The sequence below is a fragment of the Electrophorus electricus genome, chromosome 11, assembly GCF_041902795.1.
Source record: "Electrophorus electricus isolate QZ-2024a chromosome 11, ASM4190279v1, whole genome shotgun sequence".
Lineage (NCBI taxonomy): Eukaryota > Metazoa > Chordata > Actinopteri > Gymnotiformes > Gymnotidae > Electrophorus > Electrophorus electricus.
The window spans coordinates 28,945,001-28,966,235 of record NC_137507.1 but is presented as its reverse complement, the minus strand read 5'-3'; the positions used below and the strand labels follow the sequence as shown (position 1 = coordinate 28,966,235).

Below are 21,235 nucleotides of genomic sequence, written 5' to 3'. Positions count from 1 at the left end.
ATGAACAAGCTATAAATGATTTGTCGTCAGTCATCAAAGTTCAAATGAAAAAACAATAACCATAACGGCTTTGACTTCAAAGCAGACCGCGTCCTATTAATGTACTAGTATTTAAGCTTCACCTTGAAATAAGGTCACGGAATCATATGTTTCCACATTTAGAGGTTTTTGGTGAAAAACTAGCATTTTGACATTTTTTTTTCCATTTCAATTTGCATTTTGGATTACTCATTCTCTCGTCTTTGAAAAAGGCTGTCTGAGGATACAGATGATTAGTCTTCTTGGAAATGGGATCGTTTCCTCATGGTCATCAACAAATGTTTTTAAGTGTCATAACGCTGACACTTAAGGGTGATCCGAAAAATGCTTCCAGGAGTGAAAGTCTGTCTGGACTGGAGATCGGATATCTGCAGTTGGAATTTGTTCAGGATTCAGTGCCACAAATAAATGAGGTCTGTGTCTGACCTGAATAAAACTGTAGAGCACATGTCTTTTCTGTGTTTACACGAAATAAGACCTTTGACGGATATGTGGAAAAAATCAGAACTGGGTCACATCAGGGGGAGTTAAAAAGAAGTGGCTGAAATCTGATTAAAAAATTCAATTGCTGCATATAAACTGCTCAAAAATGAACAGGTCTGTGACTATACCAAGAACCAAGTCTTTGGTTCCCCCCCAGACAAGGCAGGTTCTTTATACATTTAGGAGCTACAGCAGTTTGTGTTTCCTTTCATTCTTTCACCCCCTCTGACAGACTACATGTAACCTCATCAAGGGCTTCCTAATTAGCTGATTGCTGAGCCATGTGTGTTATATCAGTGGAAACATAAAGTGTCCAGATCTCGGGTTCCATGTGTAATGGAAAATGTAAAGTTAATCAACCTCCTGAACAGATTGTACAGTAAGTTAAGATGTTACGGGTGTTTCCTCTTATCTCTCTAACCCCTGACCTTGCCCGCTATCTGACCCCTGACCTTGCCCGCTATCTGACCCTGACATTGGCCACTGTCTGACCCTGACCTTGCCTGCTATCTGACCCCTGACATTGCCTGCTATCTGACCCAACCAGGTTGTTGACGCTAGTGCTGGGAAGATCAGTGCAGCAGCACAAAACAACTGCTGGTAGGCAGTTAGTCCCTTTTTGTACCTTTTTCTCACTGCTGTGGTTGAACAGTATAAAGGTGGGCTGAGGGGGGTCGCCCTCCCCCTTATAGATGCCAAACGCCTGTCCCTTACGAACACTTGTGCGTGTAACTCAGATACTGAGTCTTTGAATAAACTTTATTTGTCTTTTTAACCCTTTCCTCCGAGTCATTTCATAGCACAGCAACTGCTGCGATCATTATATTGTTTCTCTAACCTGTCCAGGAAGATTTCCACTACACGTGGAACCTGGAACCAGTAAATTAAAAACTGTAGCAGTGATTAACATCAAATGTTGCCTTTTGTAATATCAGGCGTGGCCACTGGGTGGCGCATTTTCACACCATTTCGCTCAAGTAGGTGAAAGTATAGTATGGTTGCTTGCAACAGCCCTAATCTACAGCGAACCGGAAGACACAGTTTCACATGTTTCTTGTGCGGCCTGTACAGTGGTGATGTGGTGTCGCTTTGTGAGCAAAACATGCATGGATTGTACTTTCTGTATGTGAGAAAACTGACACTGGTGTGGTCTGAGCGTTGTTCAGGATGTTTAACATTCATGCACTTTATACAAACTCATCTTTTAATTCGCACCATTTAATTCGACACTTAAATGAACACGTGATATTGGGATGGAAACTAATGACTGAGGTGAGTAGTCATTAATTTCCTCTATGACCAATAAAGTATCTATCTATCTATCTATCTATCTATCTATCTATCTATCTATCTATCTATCTATCTATCTATCTATCTATCTATCTATCTATCTATCTATCTATCTATCTATCACAAATGCGGCGGTGGGGTGTGCTGTAGAGAAATCAAGCAACACTGAGGTTTATTAACGTTACATTTAATGGGCAGTCTAAATATTTTTGTTTTAACGCTTTATCATGCACGTTTTCAATTGTGTGTAAGTTGATAATTAAGTTATGTTGTTATACACACTCGACTGCACCACGTAAGCAGCGATGTAACCAGTAAGTAACGCGTGCACTGCAACCGAGGTAAACACTGTCCCTTTAACATGACGTTAATAGATCCAAAACCAAGCAGTAATCAAAATTACGGTTTCATTAAATACTGACACACACACACACACACACACACACACACACAAACAAACACACACATTCTCACTCTCTTATTATACACACCAACATACCATTCAAAAATTTGGAAACACCTGACTGAATGTATGCATTTAATTGTATACATTTAAAAAAAGAAATTCACACTGCGCACATTCCTGTTAGGCTGGGAGGTGTGAGCAGTGTCTTCCCAAACCTACGCTCAGCCGCCCTGCAGAAACGTTGCATCTGTAACCACATCCTTTACACTTTATCAGCATTTAAAGACATCAGTGTCGTCAGCAAATGAGCAGGACTCTGCCCGTGTTCTCACTGGGAGTCCCTCCCACAACGAACAAAAGGCAAACAGCAAAGTGAACAGTAAATAAGCAAAAAAGGGTGACATAGAAAACCCAGTAATATGAGAGAACCTGTGTATGGGCGGGGCTAAGGGTGGTCTCTGGGTCATGCCTCTTTGGGGGGCGTGATCATGTGCAGGCCTAGCACTGGAGGGGAGATGCAGAATGAGCAAGTCTTTCATCTTCTGAGCAACTAGTGTGTGTGTCTAATGTGATAATTATCAACAGACTAATCTGCCTTCTGTTCCTTATGCGTGATGAGCTAGTGTGTGTGTGTGTGTATGTGTGTGTGAGTGTGAGTGTGTTACAGAGGTTGCAGGAGGTATGTGCCACAGGTGAGTCTTATTGACTCATTTGGATTCAACTTTCTCTGTCTCTATGACAACCGTGTATCACCTGGAACTTTGCCTCTCCTATTTTGCACTATTCTAAATAGTTCACCACCTGAGGTCTGCTTATTGTAACAGCAGCAATGCAAGAAGGCGACATCGCTGTGTTTTGAAGTTTTCTCTGGGTGTTTGTGAGTCCTGGAAGTTTTCAGACCAGCCATCTGGAGTTGTGTCAGGAGGGGTCTGAAGCGTTTCAGTCTCATTCCAGAGAGACCCTTCAAAAACTGAAACAGCAGCGGGTGTGCGAGGTAATCCATAGAGTCTGCTCTGTTTCACGGAATGGGAAATATGACAAATTTATTTTAGAGTTTACCCCTGATTCCGGTCACCGTGCTCTTATCAAGGCATCCATGAACAGATCCAGCTGTGACAGGGCCAACACCGTGTGGCACAGCCTAATCTGGGTGGTGTGGTCTGGAGTCCACTGGGAGTCACCAGACCCCAACCCCGTTAGAGCCCGAGGAGCTCTGCAATTTGCAATTAAGGCCAAACGGCTGAAGAATGAGTGGCGTGGATTCCTGTGCGCTAGGAGCGAGATGCGGGTGAGGAATGTTCCCAGCGGGACAGAGCCTCCAGCAGCAGGACATGAAATGGGTGTGAGTGGAGAGAGAGGGAGAGAGAGAGGGATTAGAGAACAAAAAGATCCTTCTCTGTCATCAAAGAGGATCTTCTCCACAGGCTCATCCCTGCCCTGCTTTACATCCACCAGCAGGTCTTAGCACTGGGAGAGAGGGAGAGAGGGAGAGAGGGAGGAGAGAAAAAGAAGGAGAAGAGGAGCAAGTGAGAGCAGAACAAGCAAGGAGAGAGCGAGAGAATCATAAAATAGAAAAGCAAAGAGAGACATGGAAAGAAAGGAGCAGAGAGGAGAGAGGGGAGGCTGGTCGGAGGAGGGAGGGGAGGCTGGTCGGAGGAGAGAGGGGAGGCTGGTCGGAGGAGAGAGGGGAGGCTGGTCGGAGGAGGGAGGGGAGGCTGGTCGGAGGAGGGAGGGGAGGCTGGTCGGAGGAGAGAGGGGAGGCTGGTCGGAGGAGAGAGGGTGGGGTGCACATTTCAAAGGTAAGCTTTAAGACTCAGCCTTGCAGACGGGGTTAGTGCTCCCTGCTGACTCCTTCCCTGCAGTGTCCGGGCCAGCGTGTGGCTTTTTGCTCCTGGTGGTGACCCGTTCCCCCCTTCCTTTGTCCCTGGGGCACTTTGGGGGATTTATTCATGGCCTGGCTAAGCGGAGTGAGAGAGGGGCCTTTGAATGGCGTCTAAAGAGGGCAACATCCACGCCGGACCCTGAAAACAGCACTCTGCTGGAACAGACGCCTGCTTTGTCCAGGCAGGCAGCCCCTCACACTGGGCCAGGACAGCTCTGGGCTGGTGGCTGAAAGCTCGACCCCTCCCCTCCCTCTCTCTCCCTCCTCTCTCTCTTTCCCTCCCTCTCTCTCCCTCCTCCCTCTCTCTCTCTTTCCCTCTCTCTCCCTCCTCTCTCTTTCCCTCCTCCCTCTCTCTCTCTTTCCCTCTCTCTCTCTCCCTCCTCTCTCTCTCTCTCCCTCTCTTTCTCCCTCCTCTCTCTCTCTCCCTCCTCTCTCTCTCCCTCCTCTCTCTCTCTCTTTCCCTCCTCTCTCTCTCTCTCTCTCTCTCTCTCTCTCCCTCCTCCCTCTCTCTCTCTCTCTCTCTCTCTCTCCCTCCTCTCTCTCTCTCCCTCCTCCCTCTCTCTCTCTCTCTCTCTCTCTCTCTCTCTCTCACTGTTCTCTCTATTGCTTTCTTCATGACTCAGTCCATTTCTCTGCATAATTCCCACACTTTCTCTATGGTTTCATGGGTAATTCTATCACAGGCATGTGATCTCTGTGGGCTTTCAGTGGTGTAGACCCTCAGTCTAAAGTCTAAAGGCATGTAGCTTTCTGACTGAGGCCTCACATGTTGTGTCTACTGTCCAGTCCTCAGTGTATGACATGACATGACTGACAGCCAGCATTTGTTCAACATGAATAATAACATGAGAAGTCTAATTAGTCACCTGCAAAGCATTATGGGTTGAATAAATCTAACAGACCATACTCTTTCTAACTTGGGCTAGAGTATATCAACACTACACAAATACTGAAAGGATGACATAGTGAGTGTGTTTAGGCAGTTAGTATAGCCGTTATTACTGAAAATGAACCTGTCCATATTAGCTATATAAACTAAACACTCTGATACCCATGTATAAAAATAAAAGACAAACAATTCTTACAGTCTATTTGTTTATTTTTGTTATTTCATATGTTTATACTTGTTTGTCTATTATTACAGTCTAGGTTGTGTGTGAAAGTGTTCATGTCATGCCTGATTTCCATCAAGAGCTGTCTCCTAGCATAACCTGCTGCTGACCGTGCCTGCGCACGTGTGTGTGTGTGTGTGTGGTTGTGTTTTCTGTTTGTTCTGTGGTGGTTCTGTGTGTTTGTATTCATTATTCTGTGTGTTTGTGTTCTTGGTTCTATGTGTTTGTAATTATTATTCTGTGTGTTTATGTTCTTGGTTCTGTGTGTTTATGTTCTTGGTACTGAGTGTTTGTGTTCATGGTTCTGTGTGTTTGTGTTCTTGGTACTGAGTGTTTGTGTTCATTATTCTGTGTGTTTGTGTTCTTGGTTCTGTGTGTTTGTGTTCATTAATCTGTGTGTTTGTGTTCATTATTCTGAGTGTTTGTGTTCTTGGTACTGAGCATTTGTTTTTATTAATGTCCTTCATGTTATTGATCTGCTAGGAAAATCCTTAAAAGATAAATTTATTTTTATTTTCTTTCCCATAATTAATTATAGTCATTTAAATTATATTGAAATGAATATTAATAATATCAATTTAAACTAAATTGATTTAAATGAATGGGTTATATAGCTCTGTGTGTGCAGTGGATGTGAATCTGGGTATGTGCAGTGTGTGTGTGTGTGTGTGTGTGTGTGTGTGTGAAGTTGTAGTGGGGATGTTTAAAAAATGAAGTATGCACAGCCTAAATCAATTTTGTATATCTCCCTCTCTCTTTCTCTCTCTCCCTCACTCACTCTCTCTCACTCTCTCACTCTCTCTCTCTCTCTCCCTCCCTCAGTCTCTCTCACTCTCTCACTCTCTCTCCCTCACTCTCTCTCACTCTCGCTCTCTCTCTCTCCCTCAGTCTCTCTCACTCTCTCACTCTCTCTCCCTCACTCTCTCTCACTCTTGCTCTCTCTCTCCCTTCTCTCTCTCTCTCTCTCTCTTCCTGCTGCTGCTGAAGTAGTGGACAAACTGTGAGATGATTTTGGTTAATGTGAGTTCTTGAGCTCAGTTCATAATCACACATGCTGGATGAGAAGTACATCATACAAACAAAAATGTCTTTAAAATGAGTTCGAGTTAACCCTTTAGTTAACCCACAGTTATACCCCCCCACTTTCCAATAACCAGTTAGAAATGTAATTTAATGAGGGACAAGGTTATGACCTTTGACAAATAAACTGTGAAAAGTGTTACTCCGTCTTCATTAAAACCCATCACTACAGACAGGAGTACAGTTTTATGGCCAATTCAGATGAGGGGAACAGTTTACGGCCCAATAAAAGTTATTAGGCCAAGCGCGGTCTCCTTCCACCTCTCGATGAACTAAGCTAGGTTTCAGATCCAATTAGAGAGGTCAGCGGTGAACACAGCTCCTGATGAGGAGACGGTGGTGCTGAGGGGAGGGGGCAGAACTGCAGCTAATCCTCGCCCGAGGCCGTGTTTGAGAAAGTCATTTATAAGTCGTTACAGAGATGGAAGTCTCTCTGTCATTGCTAGGCCAGTACCTTCATGTTTCCCTGTCACAAAGAGGGCAGGTTTCCTGTGGAAATTCTGCCTTCTCTGGAGGAAACGTCACCATGCTGCTGTTGCCCTTGACAACTCAGCTGCCTCATCACGTGTTTTTTTTTTCTCCCTGTATGTATGCCATAACAGGCAAAACCAAATTGACCTGATGGAAACTCACTTGAAGTGACGCATTTAAATGACTCTCTGAAACTGATCAATACTCTCTGCAAAAATATCAACTCAATCCTAAACACATACCATATAAAAACATATGCTGTATAAAGAAACACATGAACACTTGTTGCTTGTTTTAAATCTCTAGTTTTTGCAACACTGCACCACCAGTTCCAACCATAGCACCCACCCACCCTGGGGGGTTTAGGTCACTCTTGTGAACTGAACAGGAAATGGCACGAACCATTTCACTAGCAGATGTGTAGATTATGTGGCTCTGTGTTATGTGTAGCGGTTGTGGCTCTGTGTTATGTGTAGTTTATGAGGCTCTATGTTATCTGTAGTCACTGTGACTGGATCTGAAGAAGCCATGATGGATCATTGCGTACCTTCTGAAGAAACCATGTTACGCTACACATAATCATCACAATGCGATACAATCAACACGGTGCTACACAATTATCACAGAACTACACTACACACAATCTTCATAGCTCTACAGGCATCACAACACTGCACACAATCTTTCACAGGGCTACGCACATTCATCACAACACTGCGCATCAGTCTCCCAATGGACATTTTGCAGAACAACAGACGCAGTGACACTTTGTAACACAAAAATGACACAAAAGTATCTGATCAAATAAACATCAACAGAATGTCTGCAGCTGTTAGACACCAATCCCTTCCCTTCCAAACACTTCCTCAAATTGAGTCAAAATTCCAACTGCTTAACCCCTGCCTGCAAACCTAACTCTAAATCGACTACTACAGACCAACCTTACACCATCATATGGGACAATGTTCCATTCCATCACACATCTGCAGCATGGGACAAGTTTAGGGCTCATCCACACGTCTGTTTCATTTCTACCTCCATATTCCCCATTTCTACATCAAATGAGGAATTATTTTCTGCCTGGAGATGGAAAGGATATGATCACTGTCCCTGTGACTGAATGGCATTTTTAGATGCTGTGACTGAAACATTTAGGACAATCACCGGGTCAGACTGCCAGAACTGAATCAGGTATGCCTGGACATTTTTCCCACGCTGCATTGCCAGGGAAAATATTCTTTGTGATGTTGATGAACACGTGGTCCGATACCAGGGACAGGGTAGATCAGGCAGAGTCAAGCAAATGACAAACCTTCATCATGTGTTTTGCTATATTGTATTATAGTAGTTTTGGTTGTTTGATATTTTGTGTTGAGTATGCTCCTTTATTATAATATATTAAGAGAAGCCCAGTAAAATGTCTGTACTTACAGTGAAGATGTTTTTCCATTCCTCTGTTTCACTTTGTTGGACCATGTGTGTACTGATGATTTTAGTGTAATTGTAGTGAGTCGTGGTGGATTACGGTGGCAGGAGACCTCTAGCATTGTACAGCAGTAAGAAACAACTGTAACACTTTAGAACCGACCCCAGGTTGAGATCTGGATCCCTGAGACATGTAGTTAGTATTTTGTCTGTGAACAGTTCATGAATGCTTGTGTGAGTTTGCTCTTGAACTGTTGTATGTTACTGTTTGAGTGAGTTATACAGTTCTGCAATGTGTATTTATTGTTTTGATTGAAATAGAGAGTTTTGCAGAGAGGATGAGGATAAAGATGTGCTACTGTTTCGCATGCTGTGTTAGAGAATGCGAGTACCGTTTGACCAACGTCGTGATGCGGCTCAGAAAAACTGTAAAAAAAATTAAACTCAACTTTGTTATACACAGTATACAGTTGTGTACATTATAATGAAATGAAATGTAATTTAGCTAGATTCAGATGTAAACATATGGTACAATTTGGTCTGTTTATGTATGTGACTGCTTTAACGATTCAAGTCTTAAATTAGAATCAGAATCAAAGAATCGTTTAATTAAAGTCCCATTCCTAGTGATATTTGCCAAGAACCTTTAATACACGAAAGTCACTGATTAGAATGTGGGAGCTGTCCACTGGCTAAGGTGCTGAACTTTAGACGCTCGTGGTTTAGACGCTTTTTTTGGTGTGTTTGTGTGTGTGTGTGTGTGTGTGTGTGTGTGTGTGTGTGTGTGTGTGTGTGTGTGTGAGAGTCAGTATTTAACACCGTGCTCACAATCTTTGTTAAACGTGTTCCGTGTTTACATCGTAGTTTGATTAATGGTTGGCTTTGGATTTATTAACGTTATGTTAAAGGAACAGTGTTTACCTTGGTTGCAGTGCACGCGTTACTTAGTTTTACTGGTTACATCACTGCTTACGTTGTGCAGACACACTAGTGACGACATAACTTAATCATCAACTTACACACAATCGAAAATTGCGGGTAACACTATAAACATCTGGGTCAAAAATTCAGACCAGCATATTATAACATATTGGGATGACAAGGACATCATTATGGTTATGTGAGCGACATGGCCTCACTAAGAGTGTCATTCACCCAATAATAAAACTGTAAAACGAAATATTTAGAGTGTGTATTAAATGCAGGGTAAACGTCCCTCAATGCTGCTTGATTTCTCTACAGCAACACTTCCTCCCGCCGCCTTTTTCAAACACATATTTTGCACTGATCCAGGTCACATGCAAACAACATCCCCGAATGATGTTGATCTCCGCCATGACATCATCAGGCTTCGACGCTGTATGCACGCGTGTCGTCGGAGGCAGCCGCGAGCACGCACGTACAGCTGCGAGACCATGTCTGCGTCGCCTCGTGCATCTGGAAGCGAAGACGAGGCGTCGCGCGAATCTCCGTTTCCGCCGGATCAGTACGAGTATAACATATATTACAACTACTTCAGTTTGGACCGTCGCGCACCGAAGATTCCGGGCTGCTCTCACACGTTCTGTGAGGAGTGCTTAAACACGATGTACGTCCGCGAGGACAGTCCGAGGCGCGTGGCATGCCCGTTATGCCAGATCGTCGGATACGTAACCTCCCCAACCAAACCAAGCTGGCGGAAGCCCTCCCTCTGTTTTCCAGGCACAGCCTGTGCTCGAGCTCACCACGAGGGGCACCAGAGACTGCGGCGTTTGCTTCCGCATGCCACGAGCGCATTCACGAGAGGCGGCAGACGTGCAACCGCGTGATCTTTACCGCAGACTGCGTCTGCGTCATCTTTGCGTTTCTGTGCACGCTAGTGCTGTTGATCATTGGACTGATGTTCGTGATTAACTCCAGCAAGCCACTGTCGCCCGTGGGGCCCATCTGCCTCTCCTTAGGGAGCGTGATATTGATGTTCTCTGTTGTTGTCACGTGGTTGTTATGTTGGATTAAGTACCATCTCGAGCCCAATGACGGGCGCTGGGAGAAACGCACACATATATATATAGTCAGAGCATAAAGTTGATATTACGTTGTAGCTCATCGGAAAGGAATGTTTTGTCGCTGTCAGTATAGAACGTCAGCCTGCAAACTCACAAACAAACCAGCCGAGGAGACTGCAGTGTTACGAAAACGAACCCTTTATGTCAATATGTGCGCCTTAAAGTGGACACATTAAAACCGAGCACATCCAGCACGTGAACTCTGAGGGTTTTGCTGTTGTGTCAGTGCCGCGAGGATCCGTTCGGGTCAGGCGAGCGCCCAAATGCAGTCCACAGATGTCAGCTTACTCTTTGTTAGACGAACAGTAGGAGTACGGTGAATTTACAAAAACTCGCATATTTATGCATGTTACAGAGATGACCATTTGAAATAAAGTTATTTAGGATCACATTGACCCCGAAGACAGCTGCTTCTACAGATTCTCAGTCTCGCGCTACTTCTGATGTTCACCACCTGTTGATCGCGAGCTCTGCAGGACGCCTCACCCGACGGCCCGAATAGGCGCAGGAGCGCGAGAATACCAAGATACCGGCCCGGGGCGCAGGTTCACCGCGGGGGCAATAAACTCCCTGTACCCCTACCATCATGTAAAGCCATTAGCCTGCCTTGGGGCACATGCAAAACATGCAAAAACGCTTTAGTTTAAACCCCCAAAAGGTTCTTTCTCTCCCATCGTCCTTTGAATATCCTAACAGCTTCGGTGAGACAAATAACCCAGAAACGCTAAAGCGACACGTGTAATTAAAACCATTAGGCGCCCAGTTTAAAGTTAGAAATGAAAGAACAGAAGACTTAAGTAGCAATGGAAAACCGAGGCTGATTAAGGTACATTCTGCAAAAAGACCGCGGCTAAAACCAAATACCCTCAAACAGTCTTTTTAAAACAAATACAGATCGGTTGCTCCTACTGTTGCTACTGCACCAACCCCGTTTATCGCGAGTGCCTGATTTATAATGCACAAATATTAACAATTAGGTGTACCGTTATTAGGTTATATAATAATAATAATAATAATAATAATAATAATACACCATGGATTAATTATTTAGGAAAAAATAGAGACTCCGTTTGAAAGAAACGGAGCTTTGCATCAAGCCATACCAAACCCAAGCAGAAGGACTTATTAGTGAATGCATATTATTAACTACCATAAAAAGAGTAAGGTTATATGCCCTACTTTAGTTATGGAATTGTGTAGTCATGTCACGAACAGGAGGTAACTGAAAAACAATAGTTTTCTATATAGTATCTTGCGAAATTAGTGATACGTGTAACACTTTAATCCACACTGCAAATTATAGCGGTAAATATTTGCTGAAAGGAAGTTTAAAAATCCGACGAAACATTCCACTTTGTATCGTAGACCTGTGGCGCTGGTAAAACAATAGGTTTACGATGACTTTCCAAACTGACATAAAAAAACTCTGAACATGCAGTGAAAACGTGGCCCCGCATTCTAACATAAGGCCTTCGCTTGGGGCCAAGAGATGAAACGCGCAAGACTAGGCAGGAACCGCGTACAGGAACACACCGTGTCTTAAAAGGTTACGCGTAAAAATGAAATGCTGTCTGTACATGTCAATCGGGTTACATTTTTAAAGTCAACAGTCTTGCTCTTCAATAATCTCTAACGTTACCTGTAGCGCGCAGTAATCTGCTTTGTATGTGTAGTTTGCATAGATTTAAAGTCAAAGAGTTGAAATTTAATAAAGTCTTTCCATCGTTGTGCAAAACACATTCCAGGGTTATTTTGGTTTAGATTGAAGTGAACCGCGCCCTTTGCGTTTTTCCCATGTGACATTTATTCCTTTTTATTTATGATGTTTTTTCTTCCACTGACGGAGAAAATTTCTGACTTGGATTTTTCACTGGAGAATTGATTTGCCATGGATATCCTATATCCCTTTAAGCATAATCAAACGGACCCTCTACCCACATCACCCCCCAGTTTATGACGGAATTGAGTTACAGCTATTGACCACTGGGCTGCAGGAATATGGCCTATTTGTCGAGCTGAAAACATCATAAGAGTGTTTATTAGTCATTATAGGAATGCTGCAATAAAACCAAAATTCCGAATATTTAAACATTCAGACATCAAGTACATGTAAAATGCTGAAGATAAGATTGCATGAACAGAAAATGATCTACATCCCTCCATCTCTCTCTCTCTCTCTCTCTCTCTCTCTCTCTCTCTCTCTCTCAAACACACACACACACACACACACATACACACACACTCACTCATCAAATGCATTAAGAAAACCTTTGTTTATTTCTCACAAGCATTTGGGTTAACTTACACTACATTTACAGGTGCATGACTATAAACACGAAACACAACTATAGTGTAGTTTAGCATACGCACACACACACGTTTTAACAATCGAGCTACTCTACTTGTATGTGCTATGAAGTTTTGCTATATTTTTTATATACACCGCCACCAGACCTATACCACCTACCTTTAATCTTTATATCGACATTATTCCTAAACGTATGGTAGACTTATGCTAAGAGACTCATTACGTATATATCTGAACAAACATTCTGTTAATTGACTAGCAGGCCAATATACTATCATAATTAAACGACAAACCTACGGAGTCAGTTGGCAGCGTCCAGGCCTCCGAGGAAACCCGAGGTCACTGATGTCCCTCATACTGAATTAGTGTAGCATCACGAGCACCCCTCAGAAGTTTTCGCCTGTGAAGTTTGGTTTTAGAATAAGAACAAGTTCTCTGTTAGCACGTGAATGGACTCCTGTGTTCTGACCATCTTTCCCTCCCGCGCGCTATTGTCCTCGCGTTCCTGTGGTAAGACAACATTTGAAGTTCTCTTTAACGTTCACAAAGAGAGAGAGATGTTCATGTAGCGAGCGACTGCGTAATGGCGATCTTATTTCCATCTCCCTCTGTTCTGCTTGCTCTCAGGATCTCGTCCTGAGGGATTTGAGAAGACGCGCAGCTAAGCGTAAAGCAAGCAAACAATTTCAACCACTGAATAAAGCAAACAAATCATTCATTTGACATTTTACACAACAATTAATAATAATAGTTATTATTATTATTATTATTATTATTATTATTATTATTATTATTATTAAATATATAAAATTATAATCCACTGAATAAAGCAAACAAAACAAATCATTTATTTGACATTTTACACAACAATTAATAATACTAATATATATATATATATATATATATATATATATATGTGTGTGTGTGTGTGTGTGTGTGTAACTTAATAATAATAATAATAATAATAATAATAATAATAATAATAATAATAATAATAATTGTACTTCACTTTACTATGGCCAATTTTGTAGGTTTTGTGAAGTTAAACAATTCATGTTTTTATGCATGAATGTTCATAGCAGTGTGATTCATTGCATTGCGCGCGGTAAGTGCCAGGCCTGTGGCGCGCAGGCTCCTCGCGGCATGGCGCACCACTAATCCACTTATAGAGCACCTGGGACCGCGAGCGCAAAGAGGGTCGCTTATCCACGACCGTCCGAGCGCGCGCTGAATCCTCCCACGTCTTCGCTCTGCGACGAGCAGCTTGGCCCCTCGAGATCAGCACGTTTAACTGCCGACGTGTCTCTCTGTAGATTATGCACGATGACAGCTAACGTGTTTGTCACATTAGTCTCACACTCGCGAGTTACGAGATTTTTTGTAATGCCATTTACCGCGAAAGGAATATAACAGTTACTAAGAAGCATAAATACATTACAAATCCCGCTCCAAACAAATGTAGATACTATTTAGACGACTAAACTAGTAATTAATTAATATTAAGAAAGCAAAAAAAGCTACGCGATGTGTACAGTGTCGTGGGATGCTAAGGAGCCCTGTGCTCTTTGTGATGAAGGCAGAAAAGCTGCCTTTTGTTCAGTGTGATAGCCCTCTTCCAGTCTAATGATTGATCAAGAGGTTTTGAATGAACAGAGATCACTTGACTGACGTGAGGCTCTCAATGAGCTCCTGCAACTACAAAAGAGAGGAACTGAGAGAGAGAGAGAGAGAGAGAGAGAGAGAGAGAGAGGGGGGGGGGGGTTGCTAAAACAGGAACAGGGAGAGAGTTGCATGCGTAAACCAAGTAACTTAAAGATACAAAGAAACAGACCGAGGGAACAAGGTGTATAGATCCATTGAATGCCACGAAGTTATAAATAACTGCACTTCACAATTGAATCCCTTTCTGCAGACAGTTTTTACGACGGTCGCGGCGTCATACCCTGCTGAGAACCTCGCGCTCTACGGGCCCGTATTGCGACCCGGGAACCTGTTAATGCGTCAATAATTAGATTACAACTGCGACGTTCAGAGTTTGGTATACGAGCTACTACGAGTTGGTGTGTTTTGGGCCTCGTTCGTTTTTACTTTGCGGACAGTCCAGTAGCCTTTTCCAGAATCCTGACAGATCTAACGCGTGCGGCACACAACGCAGGATGTCCTCGCTAGGAGCTGTTTTTCTTCATGATTAGTTCGGTCAGAAATCTTCGCTGGAGCCGAGACTGTAGTGGCGTGTTGTGTTTTTTTAATTTTTATTTAATTTTTTATCGGCGACACATCGCCTTGAACCCTCGGGGTCACAGCGCGAGAAACTTTCAGGATTTCGACCAATCGGAAAGCAATGTCAGGTCTCGGGACCCTCCTACTTTCAACCAATCACAGGCCTCGATGCGTTGAAGGAGCCGAGAAGTGAACAACTGATAAAATGTTTCACGAGCGACCGCCGACTCAATCCCCACAACAAGTTTGTCAACAGCAACGGAGAACGCGAGATCCTTCCGAATCCGCTTCCGAATCCGCATCATTCCGTGTTTCCTCATCTGGATATCAGTGGTGCGCTTCGCAGGATTTGCGCGCAAGTGTTTTTCCCAGACGCTGACTTTCTGGGGACGCGACACAGCATCATTTCAACAGCCGCAGAGATACCTGCTCTTTGCGGAGAGCATTCCCGTCCGGACCACTACAGAACCGTCCCGCCTGGCGCGCACGCTCCACTGTTCCTCAAGTGGGGGAGAGTAAGGAGGCAGATTATGGCCGCCTTAACAGGGGGCATTACTAGGATGATGCGCCCCACGCCACCCCAGAACTACCCGCGAGGGAGCTACTCTTTGGAGGGTAGGGGAAGACAGCGCTCGTCTTTAATGTAGTAGTAACCTGTAGCTCCTTCAGTCACGAGTCTCAATGTAACGACGCGTTACGTCTCGAAGCGGTGTGTGGTGTGTTTAAAAACACGGCATCGGTGCGAATCAAATGCGACGAAACGATGTCGGTTTAGTCCTGTTCCGTGACTTACGGCCCAGGCTGAAGGGTGCTGCGAGACGTGCCGTGAAAGTGACACTGCTCAAAGTTTCTCTGCGGCCTGCACGGTGCTGCTCACACGCTCACTGCGCTATGATGGGGATTTGAAAGCGTTAAAATATCCGCTTTGAAAAACAAAATTCCAGTCAGGAAAATTCTAAAATAGGTTTTTAGACAATGAGTGGAATGAAACCGGTTACAGCAACAGGTTGTAGTTTTATTGGTACCGTCGTACAGTTATTTAAACCAAACAGAAGTTATTATTATTATTATTATTATTATTATTATTAAATAATAATAATAATAATAATAATAATAATAATAATGATAATATCATTATTAATAGATTCCAGTTATATTATAAAGCCGAATCGTTACTATTATGGTCATAATTGACATTTAATAATAGACATATATCACTTAAAGTTGTTCTCTCCCTTTAAGTCTCCACACCGTTAGGACAGGGTCGCGTGAATCAGCTTGGCGGAGTCTTCATTAACGGCCGTCCTCTGCCCAACCACATCCGCCACAAGATAGTGGAGATGGCGCATCACGGGATCCGGCCGTGTGTCATCTCCCGGCAGCTGCGCGTGTCCCACGGTTGCGTGTCCAAGATTCTGTGCAGGTACCAGGAGACGGGGTCCATCCGCCCCGGCGCTATAGGTGGCAGCAAGCCGAAGGTAAACATTACACGGGCACCTCTCACACTGAATTTAGGATGGAAGTCACGATGGCATAAACTTTGTCAGGAACAACGGAATAAAAGCTGTTTAAAAGTTCTACGTTTGCCCTGTTTTGTTGCAAGACTCACTCATTGGTCAAAACATATAAAACAAAGCATGTATATTTCGTTTCTAAAATGTAAAAGTCACATTTCTGCATGTCTACAATTTCCATTAAAACACTGATTAAAGTATAATTTAAGTGGCCATAGACCATATGGACTTATTTATCAATGTATTTCTGTAAGCTATAGTTATTTATGTTTACGCTAATTAATGAAATATTTTAGTTATTTATCTAGCGCATTCATTCATCCAAACGAAAGAACTTTAGAAATTCTGTTAAAAATATAGGAAACTCTTACTTTTGTAGTCTGGGGCAGAAAAAAAGCAAGTAATCTTTTGGAAAAGGATGTGAATACTCAATTCCCAGCTGGATTTATTCTACTCAACTCTAACTAGCCTCTCGCTAATTAAATTAATCTTCTGTGTTGTTATTATTACGCTTTGCGTTAAAAGCAAAACACAAATCCGGACTTGGACAGGAAAATCGAGGAGTACAAGCGAGAGAACCCGGGGATGTTCAGTTGGGAGATCCGTGACAAGCTCCTGAAAGACGGCATCTGCGATAGAAATAACGTGCCCTCAGGTAACCCTCAAAACCACTCGCTTAGTGCCGCTTCTCTTTTGACGCATAACCCACTTCTCGTTTTCATGTACACTTCGGCCAAATTGTCTGTGTTAAATAAGACGATAACGTAACATTTTGTTCTATATTAAAGTTGGTTAGGATGAGAAGTATTCGACATTGGCGGCTAATGCTATAACGGCGCACCGTCAGTGGTTATTTAATAGGCCTGCTTCGTTCTACAGGGAAGCACGAGGCAGCAAACATATTTCTCAGTAAAGCCCCGTTGGCGTTAAAACATAACAGCACATCCAAATAAGCAAGCAAAATAAATGCAAAAAATGTGGTATTTTTAGTCCTTTAAAAAAATTAAGTAGGTTATTGTAACGAGTGCTGGTCGGAAAACAGTGCCCAGCAAACCTTGTTATCTTTTTTGTGCAAATTGCATTAGCATTGGGCACCACGTCGGCTTTATCGCAGCGTAACAAGGTTGTTTTTTTTACAGTGAGTTCCATCAGCCGTATAATGCGATGCAAGTTTGGCGGAAATGGAGACGATGACGATGACGACGACGAGATAGAGAAACGGGAGCTGGAAGAAAATGAACGGCGCGCCAAGCACAGCATCGACGGTATTCTCGGTGACAGATGTGAGTCCCGGTTACGTTTCTTCTTCACGTGGATGTCCAGCGCCTTTCTGGCAGTCGTTAATATGGGAATAATAATGAGTCTACAGGTGTTTGCATAGTTTTTAATAGGTTTATGCAACACGTTGGTATCAAACGTCAACACAAATTATTGTTGCCTAACGATTATTATTATTATTATTATTATTATTATTATTATTATTAATAATAATAATAATAATAACTATTATGATTATTATTACATTTACATTTACGGCATTCAGCAGACGCTCCTATCCAGTGCAACTTACAAAAGTGCTTTATTATTATTATTATTATTATTATTATTATTATTATTATTATTATTATTATAGCAGTAATAGTAATTAGTAATATATTAATATTACTATTATAATTATGTAATGTTTATATAGGCAACGTATTCTTGGCGAAGCAATATTGCACTAATTCATCTAACCTACGCTGAAGAAACTTTAACGGTTAAAATGTTTAAGGGGCACTGATGACGGATCTGCCGTCAGACCTTCAGTTTCAATAGATTCAACATTAAATTTGTACAAACTCAGGTAGACAAATGTTTGAGCAAACGTCGTTATGATTTGTAATAAGTTGGACTCGGCCGTTTTGTGTAATATTTGGTAGATTTAAAACAACTGTTCATATGTATAAATAGCCTTCTGGATAGAGGTTTGAAAGTTCCAGGTTAACGAAACGGTCCAGGAGGCAAACTGTCTGAATCAGTTAATCAAACATTTGTCCAAGAATTCCGCTCGGTAAAAAGACACAATCGGACACTTGAGGATGAACTTGGTAGACAAAAGCGCGAGAGTCCATGAGCCTCACGCTTCGGTTTCACGCGGACAAAGCCTCGGCTAGCAGCAGCTCGGCGCTTACAAAAGACACAACCTTTTCAAAATTTGGAGAGAAAAAACGGTCCAACAAAAGACGCAGAGAAGACATTATGGACGGCCAATGAGAGATGAATTATTCAAGAAAGGACTAGAGCCGAGTCTCAGAGTAGGTTTATAGACTGCGCGGCCGCGATAAAATGTCTATTTTCATCTACAAAATATCTCCATGGAGACTTCTCAGCTTAAAATGCCATTCACAATTCAGAGGAACAATAACTGTGAAAGCGGTTAAGTTGAAACCAAAATGAGCAATACCCTTCTTAACACTTGTTGATAACCGACCTGTTGAAGAGGTTTAGGTTTTTAGGTTTACGATAACAAAACCGAGAAGTTATTACTAGTTAAATTCAGTATATATATGTAGTTCTACTGAATTTAACTAGTAATAACTTCTCGGTATAGTATATAGTATCTAAAATTAAATCAATATAGTATCTAAAATTAAGATTTTTTCATTCATTCATCATTTAATCTGATAAGGTGTAAACAGCTGGAACTGGGAAAAAAGTAAAATAAATACATTTAAAAAAACAATCTGAAAGGTTTACGGCTTCAGGTCCTTGATAAATCGTTGCTAGTGGCATTCCATCAAAACTTCTTTGGGCATAAAATGGATTTACAGCATCCTAGTACCTGTTCAGATAACGGCATTGTAATGCCAAAATGTTCCGTTAGACACAGGCCTGAAGTGTAACTTCCGCGGAGCCAGTTCCAGCCTGTGGGCCAAACCTGTTTCCCTCACTGAAAAACACCCATGTCTAAACTTGGAAGCTACTCCAGCGAATGAGTTTTTCTAACCTCCCAACTCCCCAAATTCGTGAGCAGTGGAGTTGTTCTAGACGTCAAGTCTAGAGAGTGCCTTGGCGCGCCGGGACGCAGTGGGATCGCCGCGCCATGGCCACGCTACTCGCGTTATACTCCGCGATCGCGAGGAAAACCCTGTCTAGCAGATTAAAACCAACCTTTCTTCATCTCCGCTTTCATCTCGGGACAAATCCCGCCCCCTTCCTCTCCGCCCGGGGCGCGCATTCATCCTCCACTGGCCTTTTCGCTCGCGCTTTTCTTGCGCGGACATCGCGCATGCAGATCAGTTAATAATTAGTTTAACAAAAGACTTTCGATATGTTTTCTTTTTCAAATGGCCTGCGGATCTGATATGACTGTTTGAAAGAGTCCATTTTTGCACACGTAGCATGCTAAACGGAGCTAAAGTACAATTTAGCTGGAAACAAAACTGTTTGCTCTTAGCTCCAAACTTTGAGGACGGTTTTATCGTGTGACTCAGGGTAATTAGTACGCGATTTTAAACGGCTCCTGCTGCGATGTTTTACTGGTCCGACAAAGACTTCTCAGACGTATTGTTGAATCAGTGTTTAAATAAAAACATGGAATAAAAAAAATAATAATTAAAAAAAAATATATATATAAAATATTCCAAAATAAATTTCTAACAAAGATAAGCAATAAAACAATTGAAATTATAATATTAATTCTAGTAGATACATCTGTTAGGTTGTATGAATATGAACATAAAATGAACGTGACACTGTCATTGTTTACATTTATCTAAGTGACAAACAAACAAACAATGAACTCGGCCTTTGTCCATATGCAAATGTTTAGACATCATAAAAGCGGTGTGTTCCTTGCTGTGTGCTGAGTGCCGCTTGACACGCGGGGAAGACTCCTTTGTCCCGTTGTATTTCACTCTGTTCTCACTGGCGTTCACAACTTCTCCTCGTGTCTTCTTCCTTTTATAGTGTTCAATTAAAATCTGAAAGGGGCTTTTTTCAGTATCAAGAGTGAATGTTCTGACCAAATATTGATGAAGTAGGTGTTTGCTGAGTCTATAGTCGCTGAGGAGAATGCCCTATTGGCTCGGGTGACCTATTGTTGGGCCTCTTTAAGTGCTGAGTTCAAAGAGACGGTCCTTAGATTTATTTGTCTGGGAAAAACCCAAGGCAGAGGACCAGCGGCCTGACCTGCAAGACTGAGCCAGCAGAGCAGTAGTGCACCACTGGGAGAGGTTAACTAACGTCCTGCCACTGAACTGGAAATGTCCAGACAGTCTGTGTCCCTCAGGAGAGGCTGCACTAGTGTTTAGCCTTTAATGACAGGTGTTTGGAAATGATCAGTGTTTAGTCTTTAATGACAGGTGTTTGGAAATGATCAGTGTTTAGTCTTTAATGACAGGTGTTTGGAAATGATCAGTGTTTAGTCTTTAATGACAGGTGTTTAGTAATGATTAGTGTTTAGTCTTTAATGACAGGTGTTTAGTAATGAGCAGTGTTTAATCTTTAATGACAGGTGTTTGGTAATGATTAGTGTTTAGTCTTTAATGACAGGTGTTTGAAAAATGATTAGTGTTTAGTCTTTAATGACAGGTGTTTGAAAAATGATTAGTGTTTAGTCTTTTATAACAGATGTCTGGAAATGATTGGTGTTTATTGTGTACTGACAGGTGTTTAGTAATTATCAGTGTTTAGTTTGTAATGACAGGCGTTTAGTAATGATTAGTGTTTAGTCTTTAATGAAAGGTGTTTAGTAATGATTGGTGTTTAGTCTTTAATGACAGACTTTGGACAACAAAACCCTTGCAAACTTCATATCTGTTTAAGAGACATTTAAACCAGTTTTCTGAATTTGTCGATTAACTGTAAATTCTGAATTTGTGGCATTTTTTCATAAATGTTGATAGATTATTATTTTTTTTTTGTAATTATGATTCCAGTGATGCCCATGTCACAGGAAAAGTGTCCAACCCGCTAA

At 42.2% G+C, this 21,235-nt stretch overlaps 1 protein-coding gene and 1 long non-coding RNA gene across 3 annotated transcripts in view; both read left to right on the top strand.

The window, feature by feature from the left end:
- Window positions 1–1,598: 1,598 nt before the first annotated feature.
- Window positions 1,599–10,622, top strand: LOC113590463 (uncharacterized). The gene is made up of 2 exons (XR_003412104.3): window positions 1,599–1,794; window positions 9,482–10,622. It is a non-coding gene; the product is annotated as an uncharacterized LOC113590463 (long non-coding RNA).
- Window positions 10,623–14,338: 3,716 nt separating this feature from the next.
- Window positions 14,339–21,235, top strand: part of pax3a (paired box 3a) — a 32,499-nt gene continuing 25,602 nt past the window's right edge. For both annotated transcript variants that reach the window (XM_081723183.1, XM_035528577.2), the window contains exons 1-4: window positions 14,339–15,376; window positions 16,004–16,239; window positions 16,801–16,930; window positions 17,415–17,558. In XM_081723183.1, coding sequence (XP_081579309.1) covers window positions 15,292–15,376; window positions 16,004–16,239; window positions 16,801–16,930; window positions 17,415–17,558 — 595 coding nt within the window. In that variant the 5' untranslated portion in view covers window positions 14,339–15,291. The remainder of the gene's footprint in view (window positions 15,377–16,003; window positions 16,240–16,800; window positions 16,931–17,414; window positions 17,559–21,235) is intronic.